General features: G+C 43.2%; 1 protein-coding gene across 3 annotated transcripts in view; it reads right to left on the bottom strand.

Moving 5' to 3' along the window:
• Positions 1–27,591, bottom strand: part of SIPA1L1 (signal induced proliferation associated 1 like 1) — a 220,098-nt gene that overhangs the window by 39,861 nt on the left and 152,646 nt on the right. For all 3 annotated transcript variants that reach the window (XM_020788485.3, XM_020788490.3, XM_020788486.3), the window contains 2 exons: positions 23,593–23,742; positions 1,383–1,501 (listed from right to left, as the gene is read on the bottom strand). In XM_020788485.3, coding sequence (XP_020644144.3) covers positions 1,383–1,501; positions 23,593–23,742 — 269 coding nt within the window. The remainder of the gene's footprint in view (positions 1–1,382; positions 1,502–23,592; positions 23,743–27,591) is intronic.

Raw genomic sequence — 27,591 nt, 5'->3', positions numbered from 1 at the left:
AAACTTACCTTAAAGCGAAATTCCTCCATAGCGGCCGCCATTTTGGGTGCCTCTAAAGCGAGGCAAAACAGCGGCGGCCATTTTGTTTTTTCAGCTGCCGTTTTGGAACCGCCGTTCAGCTGTTTAAAAAAGTTCGCTTTGCCATGATCGCTTCCCTTCGATCATCGCAAAGCGAATTTTAGCCATAGGGGACATCACTAAGCGATCGCTCCAGCGAGGGCCAAAAGTTCATCGCTCAACGGAGCGATCGCTAAGCGAGGCACCACTGTAACAGCAAGAACTGAGAGGATTTGGTTTCTTTAGCCACACTATCTTCTAACATTCCACTAACCTAGGAGACTTGAACCCACCCCCGGATTTATTGGGAATGACAAAAATAACTTTTCAATTACCCCAAAAGCCATACAGTTTTTTTGCCTCCGTGCGGAATGTACCTTTCTTGGGCTGTTATCTTGTATTCCAAGTGGATGAGACAGGGTTACACACAAGTTGTATCTGGTCTGTGCCATGAACTGGTTTTGGAAATCTGGCTGCTTTTGTCTCAAAATTTATTTGGGTTTATTTCTAAAATACCCAAATTGATTACCTTCATCTCAGGGCCTCATGGCAGAGGAAATTAACCTGAGGAATGATGTAACAGATCTTCTGGAAGCACAGTTTTTGCTACACTGTCCACAAGAAAGGCCCACACACTCCTTACTGCCACCCTTGAATAAAGCTTATCACACTGCACCGTATCAGCATTATATGAGAATCTCTAGCAAGTCCTAAGCAGAATCTAGCAGTACAAGTCACTACTTTGTCCAGAGCACTACAGATGAAAATAAATATTTCTATGTGCTGGAAATCCAGAGGCAGACTTAACAATATAAACCAACAGAATGCTGAGAATTTGCACTGTTTTGTATATTTCTTTCAGCCAAAACTTAATGTTTTGTTTAATTATATTTTATTTGCTCATACATAAGGTTTTCACACTTTCAACAATCAAACAATCAGTTTACTTGTATATCACACCACCAGAAAGTGTGTACCACAAAGGGAGCTATAAATGAAGTGAACATTAAATTAAGCCGATGCAATATTGAAAGAAGATGAGGGCGAAGAAACAGTAAGGCTAAGTAGAAGTATGCTAGTCAACAGCTTTTGAAGAGTATTTTCAGGACTGGACCATTATAACTTATCCATTTACCAGCAAAAATTATTTCTATACAGGATGTTCACTAGTCCCAAGGACACAGACTGCAATATAACTGAAATGTATTAATTCCAAAACAATTAAATTCTTTCTTGTGAAAGGCTATACTAACTGATAAAGAATGAGTTGCCAAAGTAACCTTATAGTGAACATCACTACATTCTGGAAGGAATTGTTTACTTACCCATTTGGTCAACAATGCTATCCTCACTTCTCTGCCAGCTAGGGGTGGATTTGCCACTGCCGCTAGTGTCTGTGTTCTGTCGATCAATAGAAGCAGGGGATCTTCGACTTATTCCAAACCTATTTAGAAATGCCAAAAACTCTTAAATCCTATACACTGAAAATACTGTTTAAAAAATCCTGTTTTTGTAAGGGAGTACAAACAAGCAATAGCAGCACCACTGACATAAAGGACAAAACAAACACACACATTTTCTTTATTGTGAAAGTTGCTGACTTCTTTTAAGATTATAAATGCAGAATATTTCCACTGCCAAAATCTTTTGTACCTTGAAACCACAATCAATTGCTAGGTGAAAGCCAGGATTTAAATACTTTTGTAAGAACTACTGTACCTTGTTTTCCCGAAAATAAGACCTAACCTTAAACTAAGCCCTAGTATGATATTTCAGGATGCTTGTAATATAAGCCCTACCACCATTGTGGCCTCCACCATTGTGTAGCAACCAGAAGATGGCATGACTGTAAAATAAAACATCCCCAGAAAATACGTCCTAATGCGCTTTTTGGAGCAAAAATTAATACAAGACCCTGTATTGGGAGCTGGACAGGGGACAGATTGTATTTGTCTTTAGTGTGGAAGGGATTGTCATTCTCAAATTGACCTTTTCAGCCACACTAGATGCTGTTCCAAGACCTCTATTCAGAGCACGTTACCATAGTCTCTCAAGACTGAAGGATGCCTACATGGAGAAAGTTGGGTTACTTACCTGTAACCATGGTTCTTCGAGTGGTCATTCTGTGAATCCACACGAAAGGGTTAAATCAGCGCCAGCGATGATCCTTTCGGAATGTTCTAGAGCTAAAAGAAACAAAGTTGTAGATTAGGTATACTGCGCATGCTCCTCCCACCCAGCCTTAGTTCCATTTATCCGCCACCTGACAACAGCCAGAAAAGCTGAGGGTAGAGTACAGATATTCAGTGACGGATAGAGGGGAGGCCGGGTGGGATCGTGTGGATTCACAGAATGACCACTCGAAGAACCATGGTTACAGGTAAGTAACCCAACTTTCTTCGTCGTGGTCTTCTGTGAATGCACACGAAAGGGTGACTAGCGAGCTGACTCACCGGATGGAGGGACGTCACTGAAGGACTGATGTTAAAACCGCTCTACCAAAGGACGCCTCCTTCTTAGCTCTGACATCCAGTCTGTAATGTTGGATGAATGTGGAAGTATTGGACCATGTGGCAGCTCTACAAATATCTGGAACCTCGATGCCACGCAAAAGAGCTGTAGAGGAGGCCACCGCCCTGGTAGAATGCGCTCTGAGTCCTTCCGGAGGGTCTTTATGTAAGAGTTCATAGGCTAGGGAGATGGTAGCAACAATCCATCTTGACAAGGTAGACGGTGACGCTGGTAACCCATTCTTAACACCAAAGTAACAGAGAAACAGTTTATTAGATAACCGGTATTCCTTGGATCGAAAAACATAAAAAGCCAGTGCCCTTCGAACGTCCAATGTATGAAGCATGCGCTCTGTGTCGTTAGAAGGATCAGGGAACAATGTCGGTAGAACAAGGGGTTGGCTCAAATGAAAATCAGACACCACCTTGGGAAGAAAGGAGATGTCGGTATGGAGAATAACCTTCTCCCGAAAAAACTGCAAAAAGGGGTGGTCCACCCTAAGCGCACCCAATTCGCCGGTACGTCTGGCGGAGGTGATAGCTACAAGAAAAAGGGTCTTAAGGGTTAAGAACTTCAGGTCACATAGAGCCATAGGTTCAAGTGGAGGCCGCATAAGGGCATGAAGGACCAATTGTAAAGACCACTGCGGAACCGGTGGACGAACTGGAGGTCTGAGATTAGCCAATCCCTTCAAAAACGCCTTTAGTGTTGGATGTGAAAAAAGACGTGAAGCCGAAGAACCATGAGGCTGAAAAGAAACCACCGCTGCAACATACACCTTCAACGTGGAGATGGAGAGGTTAAAATCGAAGAGATAACGTAGAAACTGGAGCAGGGTAGATAAGGTTGTCGGAGACGGAACCAGTCCCCTGGAAGCCGTAAATTTCAGGAAGCTTTGCCACTTATAAGAGTACAGTCTTGTGGTGGATGGCTTCTTAGACATTGCTAGGACTTCTTTGATTTGCGGGATATCCTCCACGCGTGGAGGTGAAGCGCTTCTAGGTCGGGATGGAGCACTTTGCCTGCGTGTTGCGTCAGGAGCTCCGGGAAGAGAGGAAGACGTAGAACCTCCCTGGACATGGACAGTAACGTGTGAAACCACGGCTGCCGGGGCCAAAAGGGCGCTATTAGAATGGCTTGTGCTGCGTCGTCTATGACCTTGATCAACGTCCTCTGAATGAGTGGGAAGGGGGGAAACAGGTATATGAGACCTGTGCCCCAATTGATCATGAACGCATCTCCAGCTGACCCCGCACCTCTGCCCGCCCTGGATGCATAAGCAGGGCACTTGCGGTTGTGTAAAGTCGCAAATACATCCATGGTCGGAGTGCCCCAGCGTTGGCAAATGCGTTGGAAGGTCGTGCTGTCTAGTTGCCACTCGTGTGTCTGAGTGGTACGGCGACTGAGACGGTCTGCTATCGTGTTGTCCTCTGTGGCAATATGTACAGCCACGGGAAAAACGTGATGGCGATAACACCATTCCCAAAACATTACAGTGATGAGAAGAAGAGACTGCAAACGTGTTCCTCCTTGTTTGTTCACATAGTACAGGGCCGTGGTGTTGTCCGTGACTACCTGGACCCCACGACCCTGCACTAAAGGTAGGAAGGCCTTGAACGCTTTGAAGATCGCCATAATTTCTAAGTGGTTGATGTGCAGAACCTTCTCCTGCGCTGTCCACAGGGAATGTATTCTGTGAGGGCCACAGTGCGCACCCCAACCGGTGGTGCTGGCATCTGTAGTTACCTGAACTGATAGCCGGAGGGATCGAAATGGGCGACCTATTGTCAAATGAGGTGTGAAGGTCCACCATTGGAGCTGTCGAGCTAGCTCCCGGGTAACTGGGAGACGTTTGGTTTGACGGTCTGTCTCTGGGTTGAATTGTGCGAGCAACCACGCTTGAAGGGAGCGGAGTTTCAGTCTGGCATGAGCCAACCCTGGGGTGGTTGAGGCCATCAGACCGAGAAGGTGTTGGGCAAGCTTCACTGTTACTGATGCCCCTGGACGAAACTCTCGTATTGCTCGACAGATCTTTCGTATACGCTCTGGTGGCAGAAAAATGCGGCCCACTCTGGCATCTAACCTCGCCCCGATGTAATCGACGACCTGCGATGGAACTAGCCGAGACTTTTTGATGTTTACTGTTAGACCTAGGCTTTGCAGAACATGAAGGACATATTTTTTGTCTTTTAGGGCCCGACGTTTGGAGGTGGAGACCACTAACCAGTCGTCGATATACGGGAATACCTGGACTCCGTTGAGACGTAAGAAGGCGGCCACCGGCGCCATACATTTTGTGAAAGTTCTGGGAGCCGTGGCTAAGCCGAAGGGAAGGGCCAGAAACTGGTAAATGGTTTTGTGAAAAAGAAACCTGAGGTATTTGCGATGGTGAGGGTGGATCGTTATATGGAAATATGCATCCTTTAAGTCTATGACTAGAAACCAATTTCCTTTCTTTAACAGGTGGATTATGGTTTCCAATGTGACCATGCGGAATCTTCGAGGTTGGAGGTAAGTATTTAGAAGTCTTAAGTCCAAAATTGGTCTGACGCCTTCGTCTCTCTTGGGGACGGCAAAATACCTTGAATAAAAGCCGTCTTTTATGTGTATGTTGGGGACTACTTGAATAGCATTTTTCTTTAACAGAGAAAGAACTTCTTCTTCTAGGACAGGATCTGATGATGTAGAACGAACCTGCCCCAGCGGAGGTGAACTTGTAAACTCCAGAAGATAACCGAACTGGATGATGTTTAGCACCCAAGAGTCTCTTGTAATAATTGACCAGTTTTGGAAATAAGGAGAAAGTCTTGTAGTGTGTTGCGTTGAAACGAAGGCGACTGGGTCAAAGATACTGTTTTGCTTTTTTGGGAGGAGGCCTGATACCTTGACAGCGCTGGGAATGCTGAGGACGGTAAGTATGCGAAGATGAAGCAGGGTTGGATGCCCTTGCTTGAGCGTGCGGCCTAAACTGTTTGTATTGAGAGCCTTGGGAATACTGATTGTAGGGTTTTTTCCAGTGGTATCTCGTATACCTAGGCTGTGGTTGTATATAGTACGATCTAGCAGTCTTCTTGGCCTTGTGTAACTCTTCGAGATACAAATCGGTCTTTTCGTTAAAAAGGCCAGAAGCGTCGAAAGGGAGATTCTCCACCTTCGCCTTGACGTCATCCAGTATGTTGGCCTCTCTAAGCCAAGCATGTCGCCGCAGAGTGACGGCAGACATGAGGATCCTAGCTGAAGCTTCAACAGAATGTTTCGTGGCTATACGAAGATGCTTGGAAACCGTTTGAGCCTCTTCGTAGGTATTAAGAAAGTCCTGTTTAGTGTCCTCAGGCATCATCCGCAAGCCTGGTAAGATTTTAAGCCACAGCTGCTTCTGATACGCCCCTAGAGCAGTCTGATAGTTGGCCACTCTCAAAATAAAAGAGATTAGGGAATAAATTTTTCTACCCAGCACCTCAAGTTTCTTTCCCTCCTTGTTCGTGGGAGTGACATGTGACCTTCCCGTTGGTCTAGTACAACTAGTCTCCACTATTAGCGAATTGGGAATTGGGTGCTTAAGAAGAAATCTGGCATCTTCTCCAGATATTCGATAAAGATTCTCAGTGTGACGAGATAAAGAAGGAGTGTTCGACGGTTGCTCCCAGAACTCCTTAATCATAGAAGCCAACGGAGAAAGGTAAGACAACGTAGGCGGAGGAGACCTCTCACTGTTAATGTCTCCAAATATTAGGTCGTCCTCAGCTATAGTTGGTGCATCAACTTGAAGTTTAAGAACCTTAGCGAGCCTGGTGAGCATCTGGGAATACGAAGAAAAATCCTCCGATGGCGAGGAGGCATGTGGGTCACCCGTATCTGAGCCCACAATTTCACCAATTGGTAAATCCCCTTGATCATCCTGTTGGGGTTCGCCTTCTGATTCAGAACAACTGTCCGAAAAGGAGGAAACGTCCTGAGAGGAGGGTGAATGTCTTCCTTTGCGTGGTACCCTGTGGGGCCTCGTCGGCTCCTTAGCCGGTCTTTGCGGGATTATCGCGGACGAAGGAGCAGAAGAAATAGGGGCAGAAGCATCTTTCGGTGGCCCACCAGATGGTAGTGTGGGATCGACGTCGACATCATGTCGACGTCGACGACGACGTGGAGATGAAGAGGAAGATGAAGCATAAATGTATCTCTCCTTCCTTCGACGTCGATGTCTCTCTTGCGACGTCGAGGACGAGGTAGAGGTGTAACGCCTCCGATGTCGACGTCGATGTTTCCTCGGGGGCGAATACGAAGACGAGGAGTCCTCCAAAGGAGACCTGTGACGGTGCCGAGAACGCCGGTCGGGCGATTGACGTCGGCGTTTCGAAATGTGCTTCGTCTTGCGCGGAGGCGAAGAATGTCTCGACGCCGATGAGGAGGAATGAGCCAAAGACGCCTGCCCGGTAGACACAGGGCTGCGAGGCGGAGACACCAAGCTTGCGGTGGCACTGGCAAGCTGGTTCGGCGTCGGGGATAGAACCCGAGGAAGAATCAATGGCTCATCCTGTCTAGGAGGTAGCGAAAGCGGTACCTCCGACAGGGACTCTCCATCTCTTGGGAACTCCTCCAGAATAGGAGACGGGAGGGAAGCAGAAGCAGAAAGTAGCTGCTCTGTTGTCCCGATGTCTTTGACCGGCTTTTTCTTTTGTTGTTTTGCAGGCTTCGCCGGTGGAGCCTTTGCCGCAGACGACTTCTTTGGAGCCTTCTTAGGTTTGTCTGCAATTTTGCTCTGAGCCTTGGGACAAGGTGGCTGAACAAGGCTAGAGGAGGTAGAGGGGATAGCTGCAGAGGCAGGAAGCTCCATAGATGAAGGTTTTGAAGCAGCCAGCGTGGCGTTCCAAAGATGATATTTCAAACGCTGCTGGCGCGCATGCAGGGCAGGTTTAGTAAAGGCCCTACAGTGCCTACAATCCTGCGGGGAATGTGCCTCCCCCAGACAAAAAAGGCACTTATCATGCCTGTCCTGAAAAGGTAGCTTCCGATCGCAGTTAACGCAGCGGCTGAACGGACCGGACGGGGACATAAGCCGCAAAAAGGGAAAAATCCGCCTGTCCGGGAGACCGTTGGTTTAGGCGGGAAAAAAGTCCGTTTCGCCAAAGCAAGGGGGATTCCAATTGCAAAGTCCGAAAAGCCAGTCCGCGTCAGGATAGGGGATTTTAGGGTGGTCTAGGCAGTCCGAGTCAGAAAAAAACCGAATTTAGTCCAAACACAGATAATCAAGCAGGAGCTCTAGCCGAAAGGAACCACTTCGCACGGCGGAGAAATGGAACTAAGGCTGGGTGGGAGGAGCATGCGCAGTATACCTAATCTACAACTTTGTTTCTTTTAGCTCTAGAACATTCCGAAAGGATCATCGCTGGCGCTGATTTAACCCTTTCGTGTGCATTCACAGAAGACCACGACGAAGAACTGGACAAGTTTTAGAATTGCCTGGAAATATTGCCAAGAAAAAAATGGAAAGAAAGAAAGAAAGAAAGAAAGAAAGAAAGAAAGAAAGAAAGAAAGAAAGAAAGAAAGAAAGAAAGAAAGAAAGAAAGAAAGAAAGAAAAGAAAAGAAAAGAAAAAGAAAAAGAAAAAGAAAAAGAAAAGGAAAGGAAAGGAAAAGAAAAAGAAAGGAAAAGAAAGGAAAATAAAAGAAAGGAAAGGAAAAGAAAGGAAAAGAAAGGAAAAGAAAGGAAAACACGTATACTGAGATACCCAGATGAATTTTGAAATGGTTTTCAATGTGTGCCTGATTTCATTCCGGGATTAACCCTTTACTGGTATAATGTCAGCTATGAAAAACCATAGGATCCTGTGATTTGCTCTGTAGATCTGCCTTTAAGTTGGTCTGTAAGGAAAACATACAGAGCCTCTCTCAGTGAGGTCTGGCACTAAAATTGGCCCAATAACAAAAAAGGTCTATAGTCTACATGAATGAAAAATTTCTCTGTCCCATGTTGCCAAGTTGTCTTTTTGTCATAATAGCTCTGGGAGATTCACAACTGATCATCAACAGCCTCAGTTATCAAATATGTATGAATTTCTCTTCTTTTTTTACATACTTCAGGACTTCTCTGAATGTTTTTAATTGCCACTTGTATGTAACAACTGCACTCTAATTTGCTACATACTATCAATATAAAATGTGAAGACTCATAACCAATAGATTTCAATCACTTATACCATTCAGAATTGTTAGTTGCAATCAAATGCATCATTCATTTTAACCATTATATAATCCCTTGTGAATTATTGCTTCAACACTAGCTATTAGACATAGTTACACACAGGATGAAGGTGAGCTGACAGATGAGGAGTATACAGAACTTTGATAATGAAGATTGGTTGGTCTGGTGACCAAAGACGGAAACTTTTCTGACTATGAATGGTATCCCTTAGTTATTCATGTTTTCAGGCTTAAGAACATCAGCAAAGTGATATAGAGCAACATGCTACTATTTGAGGTGGCTGAACTCATTTGGTTAACATATATTATTCTGTTTACTCATTAGTATTGTCTACTCTTTGCTGCACTTTAACCCACACATTAATTTCTACTGGAGACTGAAGCCCTGTCACCCAGTGAGGGGGAATGAACAACAAGTTATAATGGGCAGAGGAAGGTATGGCACTGGCACAGTAGCAATTAAACCTAAAAGAATGGTGGTCAGATGTTTGAAGGCTGTTCCTTGTTCTAGCTCTGATGTCAGTGGCCAGAATTGAGGTAACTTGCTCAGCCAGCCCTCCGCTCTATCCTTCATGCTGTTAAATGCCAGGTCTGCTTTAAACAAAGCCCAACTAATCCAGGATTTGATCTTGGATGAAACAGCAGATCTGGCTTATGTCAATGAGACCTGGGTGGGCACAGAAGGCGGTGTAGCCCTTTCTTTAATTTGTCCACCGAGATATTTCATCCAAAATCAGGGTAGACTAGAGGGTTGGGGAGGGGGAGTTGCCATTATCTATAAAAACATCTTAGAGGTTATCAGGCTCTCTGCCTTGAGTATCCCAGGCACTGAGGCCTTCCATGTTTCGGTGGGGGCCAAGGATGGATTTGGGATGGTGCTGGTTTACCATGCTCCCCATGACCCAGCACTCTCCTTTCTGGAGCTGCCAAACTTCATCTCGGTGGCAGTGCTAAGGTTTCGCAAACTTCTTGTTCTGGGTGACTTCAATGTTTATGCCAAGATTGGGGTCACAGGTCCAGCTCTTCAGTTTTTGGAAACCACGGCTTCCTTGGACATGTCCCAATTTGTTAATGGCCCCACCCAAATGCCGAGTCACACTCTGGACCTGGTGTTCTCAACTAGTCAAGGAAAGTGTGATCCAAAGGTAACCAACTTGATTTCGGTTCCCTTGTCATGGCTGGACCACCACCTGATAAAATGCAACCTCTCAGTGACACTCCCCCACCATGGGGAACAGGAACCGATTAAGATGGTCCAGCCCTGCAGGCTATTGGACCGTGTTAGCTTCCAAGATGCAATGTGTGGGATACTGGCTGATCTAGTTGGCACTCTTGATGAAGCCCTGGTGGATGAATGATATACTGCCACCACCAGGGCAACTGACATGATCGTTCCTAAACACCCCTTCCACTCTCGACCCTGACCAGCCGCTTCGCACAACTAGCAGCTGTGGGTGTTGAAGCAAAATAGGAGGTGGCTAGAGAGCACTTGGAGATGGGCCCCGACGGTAGCCAATTTAAAAGCCACAAAAATTGCATCTAGCATCTACCTAGCCAAAATGAAGGCTACAAGAAGATCCTACTTTACTCTCTAGATAAGTGAAGCCTGAGACTATCAAGTTGAACTCGTTTGCATAGTACGCGATTTATCCAGAGTTGGTCACAGTGATAGGCCTGCCAGTAGCATCTCTTGTGACCAATTTGCAGCCTTTTAAAAACACAAAGTGGAGGCCGTCCGCCAAGACCTGGATCTCTCCACTTTATCAGTAGATCAAATCGAGATGTCCTCTGTATTGTCTTGCCCGGTGACTTTAACACAATTTCAGCCTGTGAAGCCACTTGAGGTTGACAGGGTGCTTGACAAATGTAAGGCCACCACACTTACACTAGACTGCTCTGTCTGGCTCCTGAAGATGCCCAGACTGTTAACAACAGAACGGGCAGAGGATATTATCAATGGGCCTCTTCTTGAGGGTAGGGTCCCCCTTGCCCTCAAGGAGACACTCATTAAGCTGATTCTGATAAAGCCCAACTTGGCAAATGACAATGTTACCAACTATCAACCAGTCGCCAACATTCCTTTCATCAATAAGTTAGTGGAGAGTGTGGTGGTCGATCAACTTCAGGCACTTCTGGAGGAAACCAATGCCCTTGATCCGCTCCACTCTGGGTTCAGGCTGCATCATGGCACAGAGACAGCACTGGTTGCCCTGCAAGATGACCTTCTGAGGGAGTTTGATAAGGGCAAAACGTCCTTGTTGGTACTCCTTGATCTGTCAGCGGTCTTTGATAGCATCGACCATGGTATCCTCCTGGGGAGGCTCTTGAGGTTGAAGATCAGAGGTCAGGCCTTGGCCTGGCTCCGATCTTTCCTGGAGGACCAACCCAATGAGTTCAGCTTGGGGAGATACTGTCTGTTCTGTGGACTCTCAATTGTGGAGTCCCGCAGGAGTTAATTATTTCCGCAATGCTCAACATCTACATGAGGTCACTGGTTTTTTTGGTGTTTTGGAGCTTCTTGTCATCAATATGTTGATAACACCCACCTATAGCTCTCCTTCTACCCCTCTGCAGTGGACGCTCTCCCGTCCCTTGAGAGCTGTCTGGATGCCATGCTGGGATGGATGAGGAACAACAGACTGAGGCTGAACCTGGACAAGATGGAAATCCTGCGAGTGGGGCCCTCTAGTGTCTGCGCTCTGGGTGTCTCTCTCTCCTTTGGGGGGGGGTACTCTTTCCATGAGGAATGAGGTATGCAGCTTGGGCATACTCCTGGACCTGGCACTGTCTACGGAATCCCAGATAGTGCTGGTGGTCTGCTCCGCCTATTTCCATCTAAGGTGGATTGGCCAGTTGTGGCCCTACATTGATACTGGGTCCCTCACCACACTAGTTCATGCAGTGGTAGTCTCGAGATTAGACTACTACAATGCTCTCTACATGGGGCTGCCCTTGGAGCTGTTATAGAGACTTCAACAGGTCCAGAATTCGACGGCCAGGTTGCTGAGTGGGGTCAGGAAATACCCCCACATTGGCCGTCTTACACTGGTTATCTGTTTGCTTCTGTATGAGCTTAATGGTGATGCTGCTAACCTACAAGGCCCTAAACGGTTTAGGACCTTGATACCTGGCAGAGCACCTCCTTCTGATTAGATCTGCCCATCTGGTGAGATCGTTGCAAGCAGGGTGGCTGAAAGTTCTGACCCCAAGAGAGGTCTGTAAAGTAACTACCAGAAACCAGGCCTTCTCAGCAGTTGTCCTGCAACTATGGAACAATCTCCCGCCTGAGATCCACCGGCCCCCTCACTGGGAATCTTTAAAAAGCTATAAAAAACTGACTATTGAGACAGGTCTTCTCGGACCTTATAACAATATGATAAAATAGTACATTAATACTTAAACATCCAACCTACTGCTATGTTTTTATCTTTGTTTTTATTCCATTTTATCGTATTTTTATTTTATTTTATTATGTTTTATGGTGTTCCTTATTGTTATTTGTTGTGTATTTCTTGCATTTTATTTGGTAGTTGTTTTGTATAGAAGGGTCTTTCCTTCAACATTTTGATAATATGACTGATATCAAGTGCTTTTCATAATTTCCTTGTTTTCTGTGGAAAAAAATCTTATCCTTTTTAAAAATGCTTGTAAATATTTTTTTTTTGAATTTAGCTAATTAAAAAGGTTTTAATGGCTCCCATTAACTTTGTGAAGCACCAACAGGTTTTACTTGAGGCTGAAACAGCATTCAGATAAACTAACTAACTAACTAACTAACTAACTAACTAACTAACTAACTAACTAACTAACTAACTAACTAACTAACTAACTAACTAAAAGGTATAGGGGGGACTGATTGAAAATATATGAAATTTATAAATAAGTACCTAAATAAGAATTATTAAAGCATGTCCTTTAAAAGAAATGCAATGGAAATCAGGAAAGAAAAACTCCAAATCATCTTCCATTGCCATTTTTTATCCAAATTCTCTTCCCTTCAAGTTTTTTAAAAATGTGACTCGTCATTTTTCTTGTTCTTTTTACAGGTATCTAATTATTTTTCAGTTTTCAGTACTTACTGAAAAGGAACCAATGTGACTTAACACACTTTCATAATTCTTGAACAATGGAAAACTTCACAATGCCCCCCATCACATCTTTTTACACCTCCCAACCATATTTATATAATGACAAGAAGCAGTGTTACAAATGGAGCTGGAGGTGGAAGACTGGCATATCAATGTGGGAGATCTCTCCAACTTTTCCATTATATGCCAATATAAAAGAACTGTCACACCAAATATTATTCCAGCATTCTGTCTAACTTCTAGATTTTACATTACTCCCCCCCTCCCAGCTCATCCCTTTTCCTACCTTTTATATCTAAAGGTTTAATGTTCTGGAGGATGCCAATACAGTGGGTTGTTTTCTCCAAAGAATTTCCAAAGAAATTCTGAAGAAAACTATTAAAATATGTTTCTAATAGTCTCATACAGTATATGCAAATGATCAGCATATAAACACATCACTATACCCACATTCAAGCATTTTAAAGCCCTGCCTGCTCTGCCATCTTTTCTGTCACCTTTTAATGCATGAAGTGTGTGACTGAGGAAGACAGTTTTTGGTTGTCTATGGACGTTGTTCCAAACTGATACTGGCATCTTTCTTCTTTAGGCCTGTTGCTTTCCACACCGAATGGGCCACAAAACAGGAACAGCGGGCAGCATGTTTAGTAGGCACACAGGATCTACTAAAATGCTTGAATAAGAGCAATTTCAACTTCAACTAGCTGCCTACCAAGTCCCACTCCATCCCCATAATTCACTGGGTCTATTTTACAAAACTTGTTAAAGCTGCATACAATCCAAAATTGATACTATTAATTCAAGCTGAAAACTGAGCATGAAGGCATTTTCCAGACTAAAGGCTGGCTTTCCAGTGTTAGTGATAAGTCACCATCAGCCTTATTATTTAGACAGATACTCAGAAGATTCTATCTATAAGGAGTGAACTTCAAACAGTCATCTATGCAATTCCACAGTTGAATTTATACAAATTAAAAGCATCCCTACTGTGTTTCTGCCTCTCCCTTCAGACAGAAAGGTCAGCTGCAAGCAGTGTGGAAGTACCTTTGCTCATTTGTTTCTTCTACACTAGGGACAGCAAGCTACAAAACTTCAAAGCCATTATGTCTAGGATGCATTTTTAATATTAGAAGAATTTGCTTTGGCTGCCAGTCTACATGGCATTCCCCTTCATGGATTGCTGCCTTGTCGTGGCAAAGGGGCTTGAGTAACTCAGAGAAGCTATGGGCTATGCCGTGCAGGGACACCCAAGACAGACAGGACATAGTGAAAAGTTCTGACTAAACGCAATCCACCTGGAGTAGGAAATGGCAATGCCACTCCAGTATCTTTGCCAAGAACGCCCCATGATCAGAAACAAAAGGCTAAAAGATATGACGCTGGAAGATGGGCCCCTCTGGTCGGAAGGCGTCCAACATGCTACTGAGGAAGAGCAGAGGACAAGTACAAGTAGCTCCAGAGCTAATGAAGTGGTTGGGCCAAAGCCGAAAGGACGCTCAGCTGTGGACGTGCCTGGAAGTGAAAGGAAAGTCCAATGCTGCAAAGAAAAATACTGCATAGAAACCTGGAATGTAAGATCTATGAACGTTCAGAAGCTGGATGTGGTCAAACAGGAGATGGCAAGAATAAACATCGACATCCTGGGCATCAGCGAACTAAAATGGACAGGAATGGGCGAATTCAGCTCAGATGATTATCATATCTACTATTGTGGGCAAGAATCCCGTAGAAGGAATGGAGTAGCCTTCATAGTCAACAAAAGAATGAGAAAAGCTGTAATGGGATACAATCTCAAAAATGATAGAATGATGTCAATACGAATCCAAGGCAGACCTTTCAACATCACAATAATCCAAGTTTATGCACCAACTACCATTGCTGAGGAGACTGAAATTGAACAATTTTATGAAGATTTACAACACCTTCTAGAACTGACACCAAAGAAAGATGTTCTTCTCATTCTAGGGGACTGGAATGCTAAAGTAGGGAGCCAAGAGATAAAAGGCATAACAGGGAAGTTTGGCCTTGGAGTTCAGAACGAAGCACGGCAAAGGCTAATATTTGTCAAGAGAACAAGCTGGTCATCACAAACACACTTTTCCAACAACACAAGAGGCGACTCTATACATGGAAATCACCAGATGGGCAATATCAAAATCAGATTGATTATATGCTCTGCAGCCAAAGATGGAGAAGCTCTGAATGCAGACTTCCAAAGAATAGCAAGGAGAGACAAGAGGGCCTTCTTTAATGAACAATGCAAAGAAATAGAGGAAAATAACAGAAAAGGAAAAACCAGAGATCCGTTCAGGAAAATTGGAGATATTAGAGGAATATTTCATGCAAAGATAAACATGATAAAGGACAAAAATGGGAGGGACCTAACAGAAGCAGAAGACATCAAGAAGAGGTGGCAAGAATACACAGAGGAATTACATCAGAAAGAGTTGGACATCGCGGACAACCCAGACAATGTAGTTGCTGACCTTGAGCCAGACATCCTGGAGAGTGAAGTCAAGTGGGCCTTAGAAAGCCTGGCTAACAATAAGGCCAGTGGAGGTGATGACATTCCAGTTGAACTATTTAAAATCTTAAAAGATGATGCTGTTAAGGTGCTACATTCAATATGCCAGCAAGTTTGGAAAACTCAACAGTGGCCAGAGGATTGGAAAAGATTAGTCTACATCCCAATCCTCAAGAAAGGCAGTGTCAAAGAATGCCCCAACTACTGTACAAGTGCACTCATTTCACACGCTAGCAAGGTTGTGCTCAAAATCCTACAAGGAAGGCTTCAGCAGTATGTGGACTGAGAACTCCCAGAAGTACAAGCTGGATTCCGAAGGGGCAGAGGAACTCAAGACCAAATTGCTAACATGCTCTGGATTATGGAGAAAGCCAGAGAGTTTCAGAAAAATATCTACTTCTGCTTCATTGACTATGCAAAAGCCTTTGACTGTGTGGACCACAGCAAACTATGGCAAGTCCTTAAAGAAATGGGAGTGCCTGACCACCTTGTCTATCTCCTGAGAAACCTATATGTAGGACAGGAAGCAACAGTTAGAACTGGATATGGAACAACTGACTGGTTCAAAATTGGGAAAGGAGTACGACAAGGCTGTATATTGTCCTCCGGCTCATTTAACTTATATGCAGAATACATCATGTGGAAGGCTGGACTGGAGGAATCCCAAGCCAGAATTAAGATTGCCGGAAGAAATATCAACAATCTCAGATATGCAGATGATACCACTCTGCTGGCAGAAAGTAAGGAGGAATTAAAGAACCTTGTAATGAGGGTGAAAGAGGAGAGTGCAAAAAACGGCCTGAAACTCAACATCAAAAAAACTAAGATCATGGCCACTGGTCCCATCACCTCCTGGCAAATAGAAGGGGAAGATATGGAGGCAGTGACAGATTTTACTTTCTTCGGCTCCATGATCACTGCAGATGGAGACAGCAGCCACGAAATTAAAAGACGCCTGCTTCTGGGGAGGAAAGCGATGACAAACCTTGACAGCATCTTAAAAAGCAGAGACATCACCTTGCCAACAAAAGTCTGAATAGTCAAAGCTATGGTTTTTCCTGTAGTGATGTATGGAAGTGAGAGCTGGACCATAAAGAAAGCAGACCGCCGAAGAATTGATGCCTTTGAATTGTGGTGCTGGAAGAGACTCTTGAGAGTCCCCTGGACTGCAAGGAGAACAAACCTATCAATTCTAAAGGAAATCAACCCTGAGTGCTCACTGGAAGGACAGATCCTGAAGCTGAGGCTCCAGTACTTTGGCCATCTGATGAGAAGAGAAGACTCCTTGGAAAAGACCTTGATGTTAGGAAAGTGTGACGGCAAGAGGAGAAGGGGACGACCGAGGATGAGATGGCTGGACAGTGTCTGCGAAGCAACCAATATGAAATTGACAGACCTCTGGGAGGCAGTGGAAGATAGGAGGTCCTGGCGTGCTCTGGTCCATGGGGTCACGAAGAGTCGGACACGACTAAACGACTAAACAACAACAACTACTACATGGCACTGATGATGGCCAGATCAACAAAGAGTTTTGTAAGCATTTTCACTAGAAGCCATTTGCAGAGCTCCTGGATTCAGTTCCTAATAAAGATCAAGCCAGTGGAAACGGCTCTATTACGCCAAGTGGAGAACTGCCCCTCACCTTAACTCAGACTATGCCAAAGCAAGCCACCCCCTCAGCTACAGAGAGATATCTTAAGGCAAAATTAGACTGGACAGATCAATAAGTTAGCTGTGGAGCCAAAGGTCAGGAATGCAATTCCTCACTGTACCTATCGGGAGGAAAGCTAGCTAGTGTACGAGCCTTGGACAATCTGCACATTTCCAAAGCACCCCCAAAAGAAGGGAATGGTAAATCTCTTCTGACTATTTTTTAATTAGAAAGTCCTGGAAAAGCCTATTGTAAGTAGCAAATGACTTGTCAGAACGAAAGTATTGGCATTAAGGCAAAATTGCAAACATTATTGCTCTTCTGTGCCTCCAGATAGATCACTGTTCCTGAAATTTCATATACAGTAATTTTACTGGGGGTAGAAAAAGACTATTCAATTGCCAAGGGGTCTAGTTGTTTAATCAGCCCATCCCCATAGTTGCTTTGCCAAAAAGATACACAAATCTATTTCCTCCCCTGAGAAGAATGACTACCCTTGTGCCTCCAGGTCAACAATTATGGAAGCAAGTGTTATAAAGATAAGTTTAAAAAGAAGTTTGAAATGCATGGATACATGAAAAAACTGTTCATTGTATACCTCTTCTGCTTGCACACTTTGAGCACAGCATTGGGTGGAAAAGCAAAACAAGGACTACACAAGAAATTGTTTCTATACGCTACCCTCTCTTTTTCTCTGTATGGTGTGATTTTCATTAATCTCTGATGTTCAATCCACAGATGCAGATTCCTGCACTAGATTTTATTCAGGGCATCCTGACAAATACAGCACATGCTGCATTAGAGTTGTGCCACAAACTGGGAGAAAAGATTTCCTTATCTCCTTGGCCCCTAATTTTTTATCTGGAGGCTGCTCATTGGCAGAGGAAAGGGTTGCCTTTGCCAATGGTCCGGAACAGTTCTGAGGAGTCACAGGCTGAAGAAAATATTGTAAAAAAAAAAAAAATTAAAATCATTCTTCTGCTGCCTTACAACTAATTAGCAAGTCATGCTGTTTGGTGTATTTTATTCTGGGGGAAACATATAGGATTGCAATTCTCTAGATAAATAAATGTATTTTCTTTCTCTTTTTTTCTACTACTCTTTTCATTTTAAGGGGAAAAAACTTTTTGGCCTTCACTCACAGTCTTTTTTTCATTTGTTTCCTATTGAAGTGCTGTATAAGTGTGAACAGGAATTTCAAGTTGACCTCCACAATGCTCCCATGCCTGTTCATGTGTTTTCCTTGACTGTTTTAATGTGCAAGGGAATTTAGAGAATAGGATCTAGAGCAAGGTTGGGGGGCTGGGATAGCATCCAGGGCTGGAAAGCAGGAAAGGGTGGTGGCTACGAACGAAAACCAGTGGGATAGGAAGCATTTATTTAGTTTGAGTAAAATGTTAATGCAGTTCCACTGAATAACTTTACAGTAACAGGATGTTGTATTATGAGTTTGGGTGAATAAAGCAAAGTATGATGCTTATATACTTAAAGCATACTTAATTATGAAGGCTACACATTGCCAACCCCTTTATGGATTGCTGCCTTGTCGTGGCAAAGGGGCTTGAGTAATTCAGAAAAGCTATGGGCTATGCCGTGCAGGGACACCCAAGACAGACAAGTCATAGTGGAGAGTTCTGACTAAACACGATCCACCTGGAGCAGGAACTGGCAAGCCACTCCAGTATCTTGGTCAAGAAAACTCCATGGATAGAAACAAAAGGCTAAAAGATAGGAAGCTGGAAGATGAGCTGCTCAGGTTGGAAAGCGTCCAACATTCTACAGTACTGAGGAAGAGCAGAGGATAAGGAGAAGTAGCTCCAGAGCTAATGAAGTCGGTTGGCCAAAGCCGAAAGGACACTCAGCTGTGGACGTGTCTGGAAGTGAAAGGAAAGTCCAATGCTGCAAAGAAAAATACTGCATAGGAACCTGGAATGTAAGATCTATGAACCTCGGTAAGATGGATTTGGTCAAATGGGAGATGGTAAGAATAAACATTGACATCCTGGGCGTCAGTGAACTAAAATGGACCAGAACTGGAAAACTCAATTCAGATGATTATCATATCTACTATTGTGGACAAAAATCCTGTAGAAGAAATGGAGTAGCCCTCATAGTCAACAAAAGAGTGGGAAAAACTGTACAGTGGTGCCTTGCTTAACGACGATAATCGGTTCCAGGAAAATCGCCGTTAAGCGAAAACATCGTAAAACGAAATTAAAACCCCATTGAAACGCACTGAAACCCGTTCCAATGGGGTAAAAACTCAGCGTCCAGCGAAGATCCTCCATACAGCGGCCATTTTCACTGCCTGTATAGCGAGGAATCCCTCCCTAAACAGAGCGGGGAGCCATTTTAAGCACCCGGTGGCCATTTTGAAAACCCGACGATCAACTGTTTTTGATCGTCGTAAAGCAAAAATCGGTTCCCGGAGCAGGGAACAGATCAGCACTAAGCGAAATTCCTCCATTTGGACCATCGTTTTGCGATCGCAATTGCGATTGCAAAAAGATCGTCATACAGCAATTTTGTTGTAATGTGGGGCAATCGTTAAGCGAGGCACTGCTGTACTGGGATACAATCTCAAAAATGATAGAATGATTTCAATACGAATCCAAGGTAGCCTTTTCAACATCACAATAATCCAAGTTTATGCACCAACCACCAGTGGTGAGGAAACTGAAACTGACCAATTCTATGAAGACTTACAACACCTTCTAGAACTGACACCAAAGAAAGATGTTCTTCTCATTATAGGGGACTGGAATGCTAAAGTAGGGAGCCAAGAGATAAAAGGAACAACAGGTAAGTTTGGCCTTGGAGTTCAAAATGAAGCAAGGCAAAGGCTAATAGAGTTTTGTCAAGAGAACAAGCTTTCCAACAACACAAGAGGTGACTCTACAAATGGACATCACCAGATGGGCAATACTGAAATCAGATTGATTATATTCTCTGCAGCCAAAGATGAAGAAGCTCTATACAGTCAGCAAAAACAAGACCTGGAGCTGACTGTGGCTCTGATAATCAGATTCTTATAGCAAAATTCAAGCTTAAACTGATGAAAGTAAGAAAAACCACTGAGCTAGTCAGGTATAATCTAAACCAAATCCCTTATGAATACACATTGGAAGTGAAGAACACATTTAAGGAACTAGATTTGGTGGTCAGAGTGGCTGAAAAACTACGGCTGGAGGCTCATAATATTGTACAGGAGGCAGCAACAAAAACCATCCCAAAGAAAACGAAATGCAAGAAAGCAAAGTGGCTGTCCAACGAGGCCTTCCAAATAGCAGAGAAGGGAACAAAATGCAAGGGAGATAGGGAAAGTGACAGGAAATGGAATGCTGGCTTCCAAAGAATAGCAAGGAGAGACAAGAGGGCCTTCTTAAATGAACGGTGCAAAGAAATAATACAAATAATAGAGAGGGAAAAACCAGAGATATGTTCAAGGAAATTGGAGCTATTAAAGGGACATTTTGTGCAAAGATGGATATGATAAAGGACAAAAATAGGAGGGATCTAACAGAAGCAGAAGACATCAAGAAGAGGTGGCAAGAATACACAGAGGAATTAGATTAGAAAGATTTGGATATCCCGGACAACACAGATAATGTGGTTGCTGACCTTGAGCCAGACATCCTGGATAGGGAAGTCAAGTGGGCCTTAGAAAGCATGGCAAACAACAAGGCCAGCAGAGGTGATGTCATTCCAGTTGAACTACTTAAAATCTTAAAAGATGAGGCTGTTAAGGTGCTACACTCACTATGCCAGCAAGTTTGAGAAACTCAGCAGTGGCCAGAGGATTGGAAAAGATCAGTCTACATCACAATCCCAATGAAGGGCAGTGCCAAAAATGCTCCAACTACTGTACAATTGCACTCATTTCACACGCTAGCAAGGTTATACTCAATATCGTCCAAGGTAGACTTCAGCACTATGTGGACCGAGAACTCCCAGAAGTACAAGCTGGATTTCAAAGGGGTAGAGGAACTAGAGACCAAATTGCTAACATGTGCAGGATTATGAAGAAAGCCAGAGAGTTCCAGAAAAACATCTACTTCTGCTTCATTGACTATGCAAAAGCCTCTGACTGTGTGGACCACAGCAAACTATGGCAAGTTCTTAAAGAAACAGGAGTACCTGACCACCTTATCTATCTCCTGAGAAACCTATACGTGGGACAGGAAGCAACAGTTAGAACTGGATATGGAACAACTGATTGGTTCAAATTTGGGAAAGGAGTATGACAAGGCTGTATATTGTACCCCAAGCTTATTTAACTTATATGCAAAATACATCATGCAAAAGGCCGAACTAGAGGAATCCCAAACCGGAATTAAGAGTGCTGGAAGAAATATCAACAACCTCCGATATGCAGATGATATTCAGGGTGAAAGAGGAGAGTGCAAAAAACAGTCTGAAGCTCAGCATCAAAAAACAAACAAAAACACTAAGATCATGGCCACTGGTCCCATCACCTCCTGGGAAATAGAAGGGGGAGATATGGAGGCAGTGACAGATTTTACTTTCTTGGGCTCCATGATCACTGCAGATGGTGACAGCAGCCACCAAATTAAAAGACGCCTGCTTCTTGGGAGGAAAGCAATGACAAACCTAGATAGCATCTTAAAAAGCAGAGACATCACCTTGCCAAGAAAAGTCCGATAGTCAAAGCTATTGCGTTTCCTGTAGTCATGTATGGAAGCGAGAGCTGGACCATAAAGAAGGTCCAGCTCACTGAAAAATTGATGCTTTTGAATTGTGGTGCTGGAGGAGGCTCTTGAGAGTCCCCTGGACTGCAAGGAGAACAAACCTATCTATTCTAAAGGAAATCAACCCTGAGTGCTCACTGGAAGGACAGATCCTGAGGCTCCAATACTTTGGCCATCTCATGAGAAGAGAAGACTCTCTGGAAAAGCCCCTGAGGTTGGGAAAGTGTGAGGGCAAGAGGAGAAGGGGACGACAGAGGATGAGATAGTTGGACAGTGTTACAGAAGCTACGAACATGCTCTGGTCCATGGGGTCACGAACAGGTGGGCACGACTAAACAACAACAACAGATTGCCAAACACACATACCCCTCCAGCAAGCTGGGTACTCAGTTTAGCAACCTCAGAGGGATACAAGGCTAAGTCAATCTTGAGCTGGCTACTTGAATCTATTGGGATCAAACGTAGGTTATGACTGAGCAGAGTTTTGACTGCAGTACTGCAGTTTAACCATTGTGCCATGAGGGGTCCAGTTATAAATAAGTCAAATACCCAGTTTTGGAATCAGGCACAAGCAGAAGCAATTCCGGGTAGGTGTACCTCACTGATCAAGATATTTGTAGTGCACTGATCTCTCTTCTCAATATTTTAGGGGAGGACTCATTTCAGTAAATAAGACATAAATTGCAGTACCAACAAGAAACTGTAAAACCAACAAAATAGACTGAATAAGAACTGCAACTTGTGTTGTGACATTCTTAATTTACCCTCAAACAGTGGTGTTAAGAGGTGGATGGGGAAATGGAGGAAAACTGATTCAGGCGGAGTAGCCTTTTGTAAAGGTCATGTCCCTTGTCTCAAGCCTACAGTCACTACAATATCCAGTAGGCTTTGAAAGCAAGGCCCTGATAACTAGAGAGGATAATTTACCACAAAATACTTCAATCAGAGATGTATTCTTCAGATGCAAAGAGATGAGAAAGATAATCGAGAACTAGGTCTCTGATTCTCGGAGACATCAGAAGTGACCTGCCAGAAAACTTTGTCAAGATGGGACCATTAGTTACATGGAATGATGGTGATGACAGGCATTAAGGCCCACCCATAATACTGATGGATTGTACCAGTGCTCATTCCTATACAGAGAAGCTCCTGCCTAAGTAAAAGAGCTTTGAGAAAGTAACGGAGAACGTTCTCAAATAGTCTGAAAAGAGACGAAATGGGAAAGTGCTTCCCACCCTCTTGAGGACAGCATTACATTAAGGGAAAGAGATGCCAGGTTGATGGGAGCTGTTCTTTATCTAGTGAATTACTGCCTGTGGTTGGCAGGGCTCCAGGGGTCAAAACTGTACATGGTTCTAGAGATGCTTTCTGCAGGTTCAGATGGAACAATGTAATGACCACATAAAGACCAATACATCACATAATTCAAACTTTACCAAGCATTGTAGATATGATAGGACTGCAGGGTTGTTAATGCTCCCTTACAAATGCACCCTGATGATAATCAGAGTTTTTGCTACAGTACAACTCTGCACAATATACTCTAGTAAAGGCAGGTATATATACTTTCAAAGGCATCTGACAAATTTTTCAGTCCTTGACAAACAGGAAAGAGCCAAACATCTTGACATCTATGTGGGCATGTTATGGCTTCATCTGTTCCTTTGGTAAAGGAACCCGCTTGTACCCAATGTTCAAGAAACTTGGGTTTTTCAATTTTTTCTCTCTATGTGGGGATGAAAGAATAATTGAAGCTTAGAACATTTAGTATAGGATTGGTAGCTAGTATCAGTCTCCCAATTAAAAGCAAAAAGCAATATACACACAAAGAGCAAGAAAAAGAACACATGAGCACCTACCCTTCAGGCATTGATTTTTGTCTGTAAGTACTGCCACCAGAGCCAGTTTCACTTGAAGATGACAAGTTGCTGGGGGAGTTACGGCACTGCTGTGATCTTGCTAAGGCAATGGATGATACAGTGACGTAAACATCAGAACCAGGGGACAATCTGTTTAATACAAAACAACGCCAAATTGTACATTATTAAAGTAACTACACAATGCAAAACCAGTAAGACAAAAACAATGCAAAGCCTAATAAAGCAGTTATAGGAACTGCCACATCAGCAGTGTCAGTTCACTAAGAAAGTAAAAAATGAAGCCAGCTGGAGGGCAGTATGCATTTCCCTTTATTAATCTACTCCCTATGGAACGGTGGTGAAAGTTGGGGTGGGGGAGCCAAAGGAAAGAAATGACTGCTTCCAAGGACTTCTAGAAATAAACTTGCTGAATTGCTTTTGCTATTTGCAGCCAAGGAATATTAACTCGTCACATATTTCATCCATATTCCAAATAGAGAAGAGATTTATCCATATATTTCTGAACAAACTTTACTATTCAGTATTAATTGTTTTTATTTTTAATTTTTGGTGTTAGGCAGTACCACATGAAAAGCACTGCGTCTTTGCTATATCAGGTAGTGGTATTTTAGAACAAGCTTATTTTACTGGACATCCAAGAAATAAAATGTGTAACTGTATGGTACAAGACTCTTTCATCTTTGATAGATACGTAGATCAGACAGTAAATATAGGCTATGCATCTTGATTCAGGGGATCTTGTATGCCGTAGCCTGTGAATTTGTTCACACAATCAGTACTGCTAGATAACAAGGGTCTGAATTCTCTGATTCATTTACAGAGGAAAGAATTGCACTACAGGTAGCAGACAAGTCATAATTGTTACTGTTTTTATAAGCATGCTGGAGCTCTGATGAACTGCTACTCTTCCTGCAGTGTCTGAAGTGGATCCAACTCTAGTAGCCCTTACAGCTCAGCAAGGTTCCCTTTCCTGTTCCTGCCTGGAAGTTAACTCTCTGAATGAGAGCTGGGAGTTGCCTTCACTAAGTAAGACTGCAGAACATGAGGGAGAATCAAGAATCAGGACAGCCTACTCTCAAGTCCCAGAGGCAGGGACTTCCCCAATTTAGCCAGTGACATCAATATATATATAAGGACATAAAAGGACAAGAAATATCTATCTATCTATCTATCTATCTATCTATCTATCTATCTATCTATCTATCTATCTATCTATCTATCTATCTATCTATCTACCTATCTACCTACCTACCTACCTACCTACCTACCTACCTACCTACCTACCTACCTACCTACCTACCTACCTACCTGAGAATGGACACAAAACTACTGACCACTTCAGAGGCTTGACACCATACACTAATTAACTGTAAAAGAATGTGAAGGCAGTAGATGGACATATCTAAAAGATATTTCTTGTCTTTGTCCTGCTGAATATTCATGGACATTTTTATTGAAAAGTGAGGTGGGGAAGCAAGGCTGATATTCATAGTCCCCCCCCCCCCAATTAGTCTACAGCACTTAATATACTGTACAAACTATTCAATTTCCCTGGATAGGCAAACAGCTTAAAATATTACCTTTCAAAGAAAACATGAAGTTTAAGAGCACCACCAGTAGCATTTTAATACCTACTCCTCCCCAAAGCACCAGACAAGTAATTAATTTGTAGTGAGACTGACATATATACATATATTACCACACACAATTATAGGGTACGAGTACAAGGGTTCTTTCTCAAATTGGGAAAAGGATATGCTTAGGAATGATTTTCTGCAAGATCACTTTTACTTGACTGACAGCGAATACTGTCCAATGTGCTAGAAGGAAGATTTGTTGGATTTAGTTCAAGCAAAGTTTAGATTTACCACAGTATCCTGTGAGACACCTGATGTTTACTTGATTTACTATTTCACACTCTACTTTGTGAAAAACTATTTGTCAAGGCTGGAGCTACGATAAGGCTCAGTTAGGCAACCATGTCAGGTGATGAATTGCTGAGGGTGGCAAATGCGTAATTTCCCCACCATTATTGTCCCAGGAGGATCCATCCTGCTGTACAGAAGTGCTGCAAAAGGACCATGTTGTGGCACAGGCAACAGGGACAGAGGTACCTCCTGCAGCAGAGCAGAGTGGTTTTTGGGCTATGCCGCCACATGAACTGGCAATGTGGGAAACAGCTCCCATGCAATGAGAAGTGAAGATGCTCCACTCCCCAGATTAGATAGTATAAGAGCTTGGACCACCCTTCATCTACCTTGGGCTCCTGTGAGGAAAACCTGGGTGTAAAACATATGAATAGATGGACCAATAACTACTATTCCATGGCAGGGAGATTTTGGGGCATGACTGTTCCATGACCACTTTATTACAGTGCTTGATGGATGGCATGGTGTATCTTGGGTAGTACATTAACATTATTTTAGTATTAGATTGCATGTGAGTGTTTGTGTGACTCTATTTACTTGCCCAGTTCTGGTTCTAGCAGCTGCACACCTTTTCCCCAAGGTATTTCACACAGGCTACAGAATTTCATGTCATTGGCTTCCTGTGCAAGGAATTCTAAACAGAAACTGGACATGATGAAAGCACAGAATATACTCATAACTCCTTTAGGTATTCAGCCATTTCCAATGATTATTATCTTTTTATTTAGCTATAATTTTAGACACGTGCATGTAGTGAACCTATATATGTAACTATGGTATATATACAGAGGACCAAAGTGAGTTAGGAGCTGTTTTATACTGAACCAGTGGACTACAGCAAATTCTGCATTTACAATCTTACTGCTTTGCTGATGATTGTTGTAAAATAAGCCACTGTAAACAGAAACTAATTTCCCACTGAGCACAATGCAAAATGAGGGTCTTGTTGCTGTTTATTTTTTATGCTTTATAAAGGTGTTGTCTCTCACATACCTGTGTCATGAATAGAAACAAAAAACTCTAACATGTACAGTACATTTCTTAACAAAAAAGGATTCCAAAAACACATTTTATTAAGCATACAGAGAGCAAAAGTCTCTCTTATATGACACACACACACACACTACAGAGGTAGACCACACACTACTACTATTCTCCAGAGGAGAGTATGACCAAGACAAGATTTAATTGCCACACATATTGAGTGCTCCTCTAACCATCTGGCTTTTGGTAATGCCTATTCCTTTTCTTTGCCAACTAAATAAATAGTGTCCCTCTAGTGCTCTACCACAGTTGAATTTTTGATGTGCAAGTACCAAGAATTAAGTTAAATAAGCTGAAACCATTGTCAACTGCTATACTGAAAAACAAAACACACAACAAATCCATCTCAAGACCACGGTATTTTCCTGCAGCATGATGATGGTTATTTGGTTTCTTTAGAAATCATCCCTGTTATTTTACTCAGATCAATATCCTGTGCCTTAACAGAAAGTTGTTAAAATCAGTTGAAAGGGAAGGTAAAAAGAATCCAATCTCTCCAGAATGCATAGAGCCTGTTTAAAACAACAGTAGTAGAGGCCCAGCAGAAGTGTGTGTATACAGCGATGAAAGAAGGGCTCAACTAAGTCCAAGAGGGTGTCAGCATGGTTAAGGAGCAGAGTTAGAGAGGCTTTGAAGGGCAAGGAGGGGGTCCTTCCATAAATGGAAATCCTTTCCAAATGAGGAAAATAAAAAGGAATATAAACTCTGGCAAAAGAAATGTAAGATGATGATACAAAAGGCAAAGAAAGACGTTGAGGACTGTTTGGCCAGCAATACAAAGGGGAATAAAAGCTTCTTTAAATACGTTAGAAGCAGGAAACCTGCCAGAGAAGTGGCTGGTCCTCTGGGTAGTGAGGGAGGTACAGTGGTGCCTCGCTTAACGAGCACACTGTTTAACGACGAATCCACATAGTGACGCGTTTTTTGCGATCGAAAAACCGATCGCATTGTGATGTTCTGAATGGGGTAAACATCGCATTGCAATGATCGGTGAGCATTTCGCTTA

This window comes from Pogona vitticeps, chromosome 1 (assembly GCF_051106095.1).
Source record: "Pogona vitticeps strain Pit_001003342236 chromosome 1, PviZW2.1, whole genome shotgun sequence".
Taxonomy (NCBI): Eukaryota; Metazoa; Chordata; class Lepidosauria; order Squamata; family Agamidae; genus Pogona; species Pogona vitticeps.
Note: the sequence above shows the minus strand (reverse complement) of the source record. Positions and strands in the feature narration are given on the sequence as shown.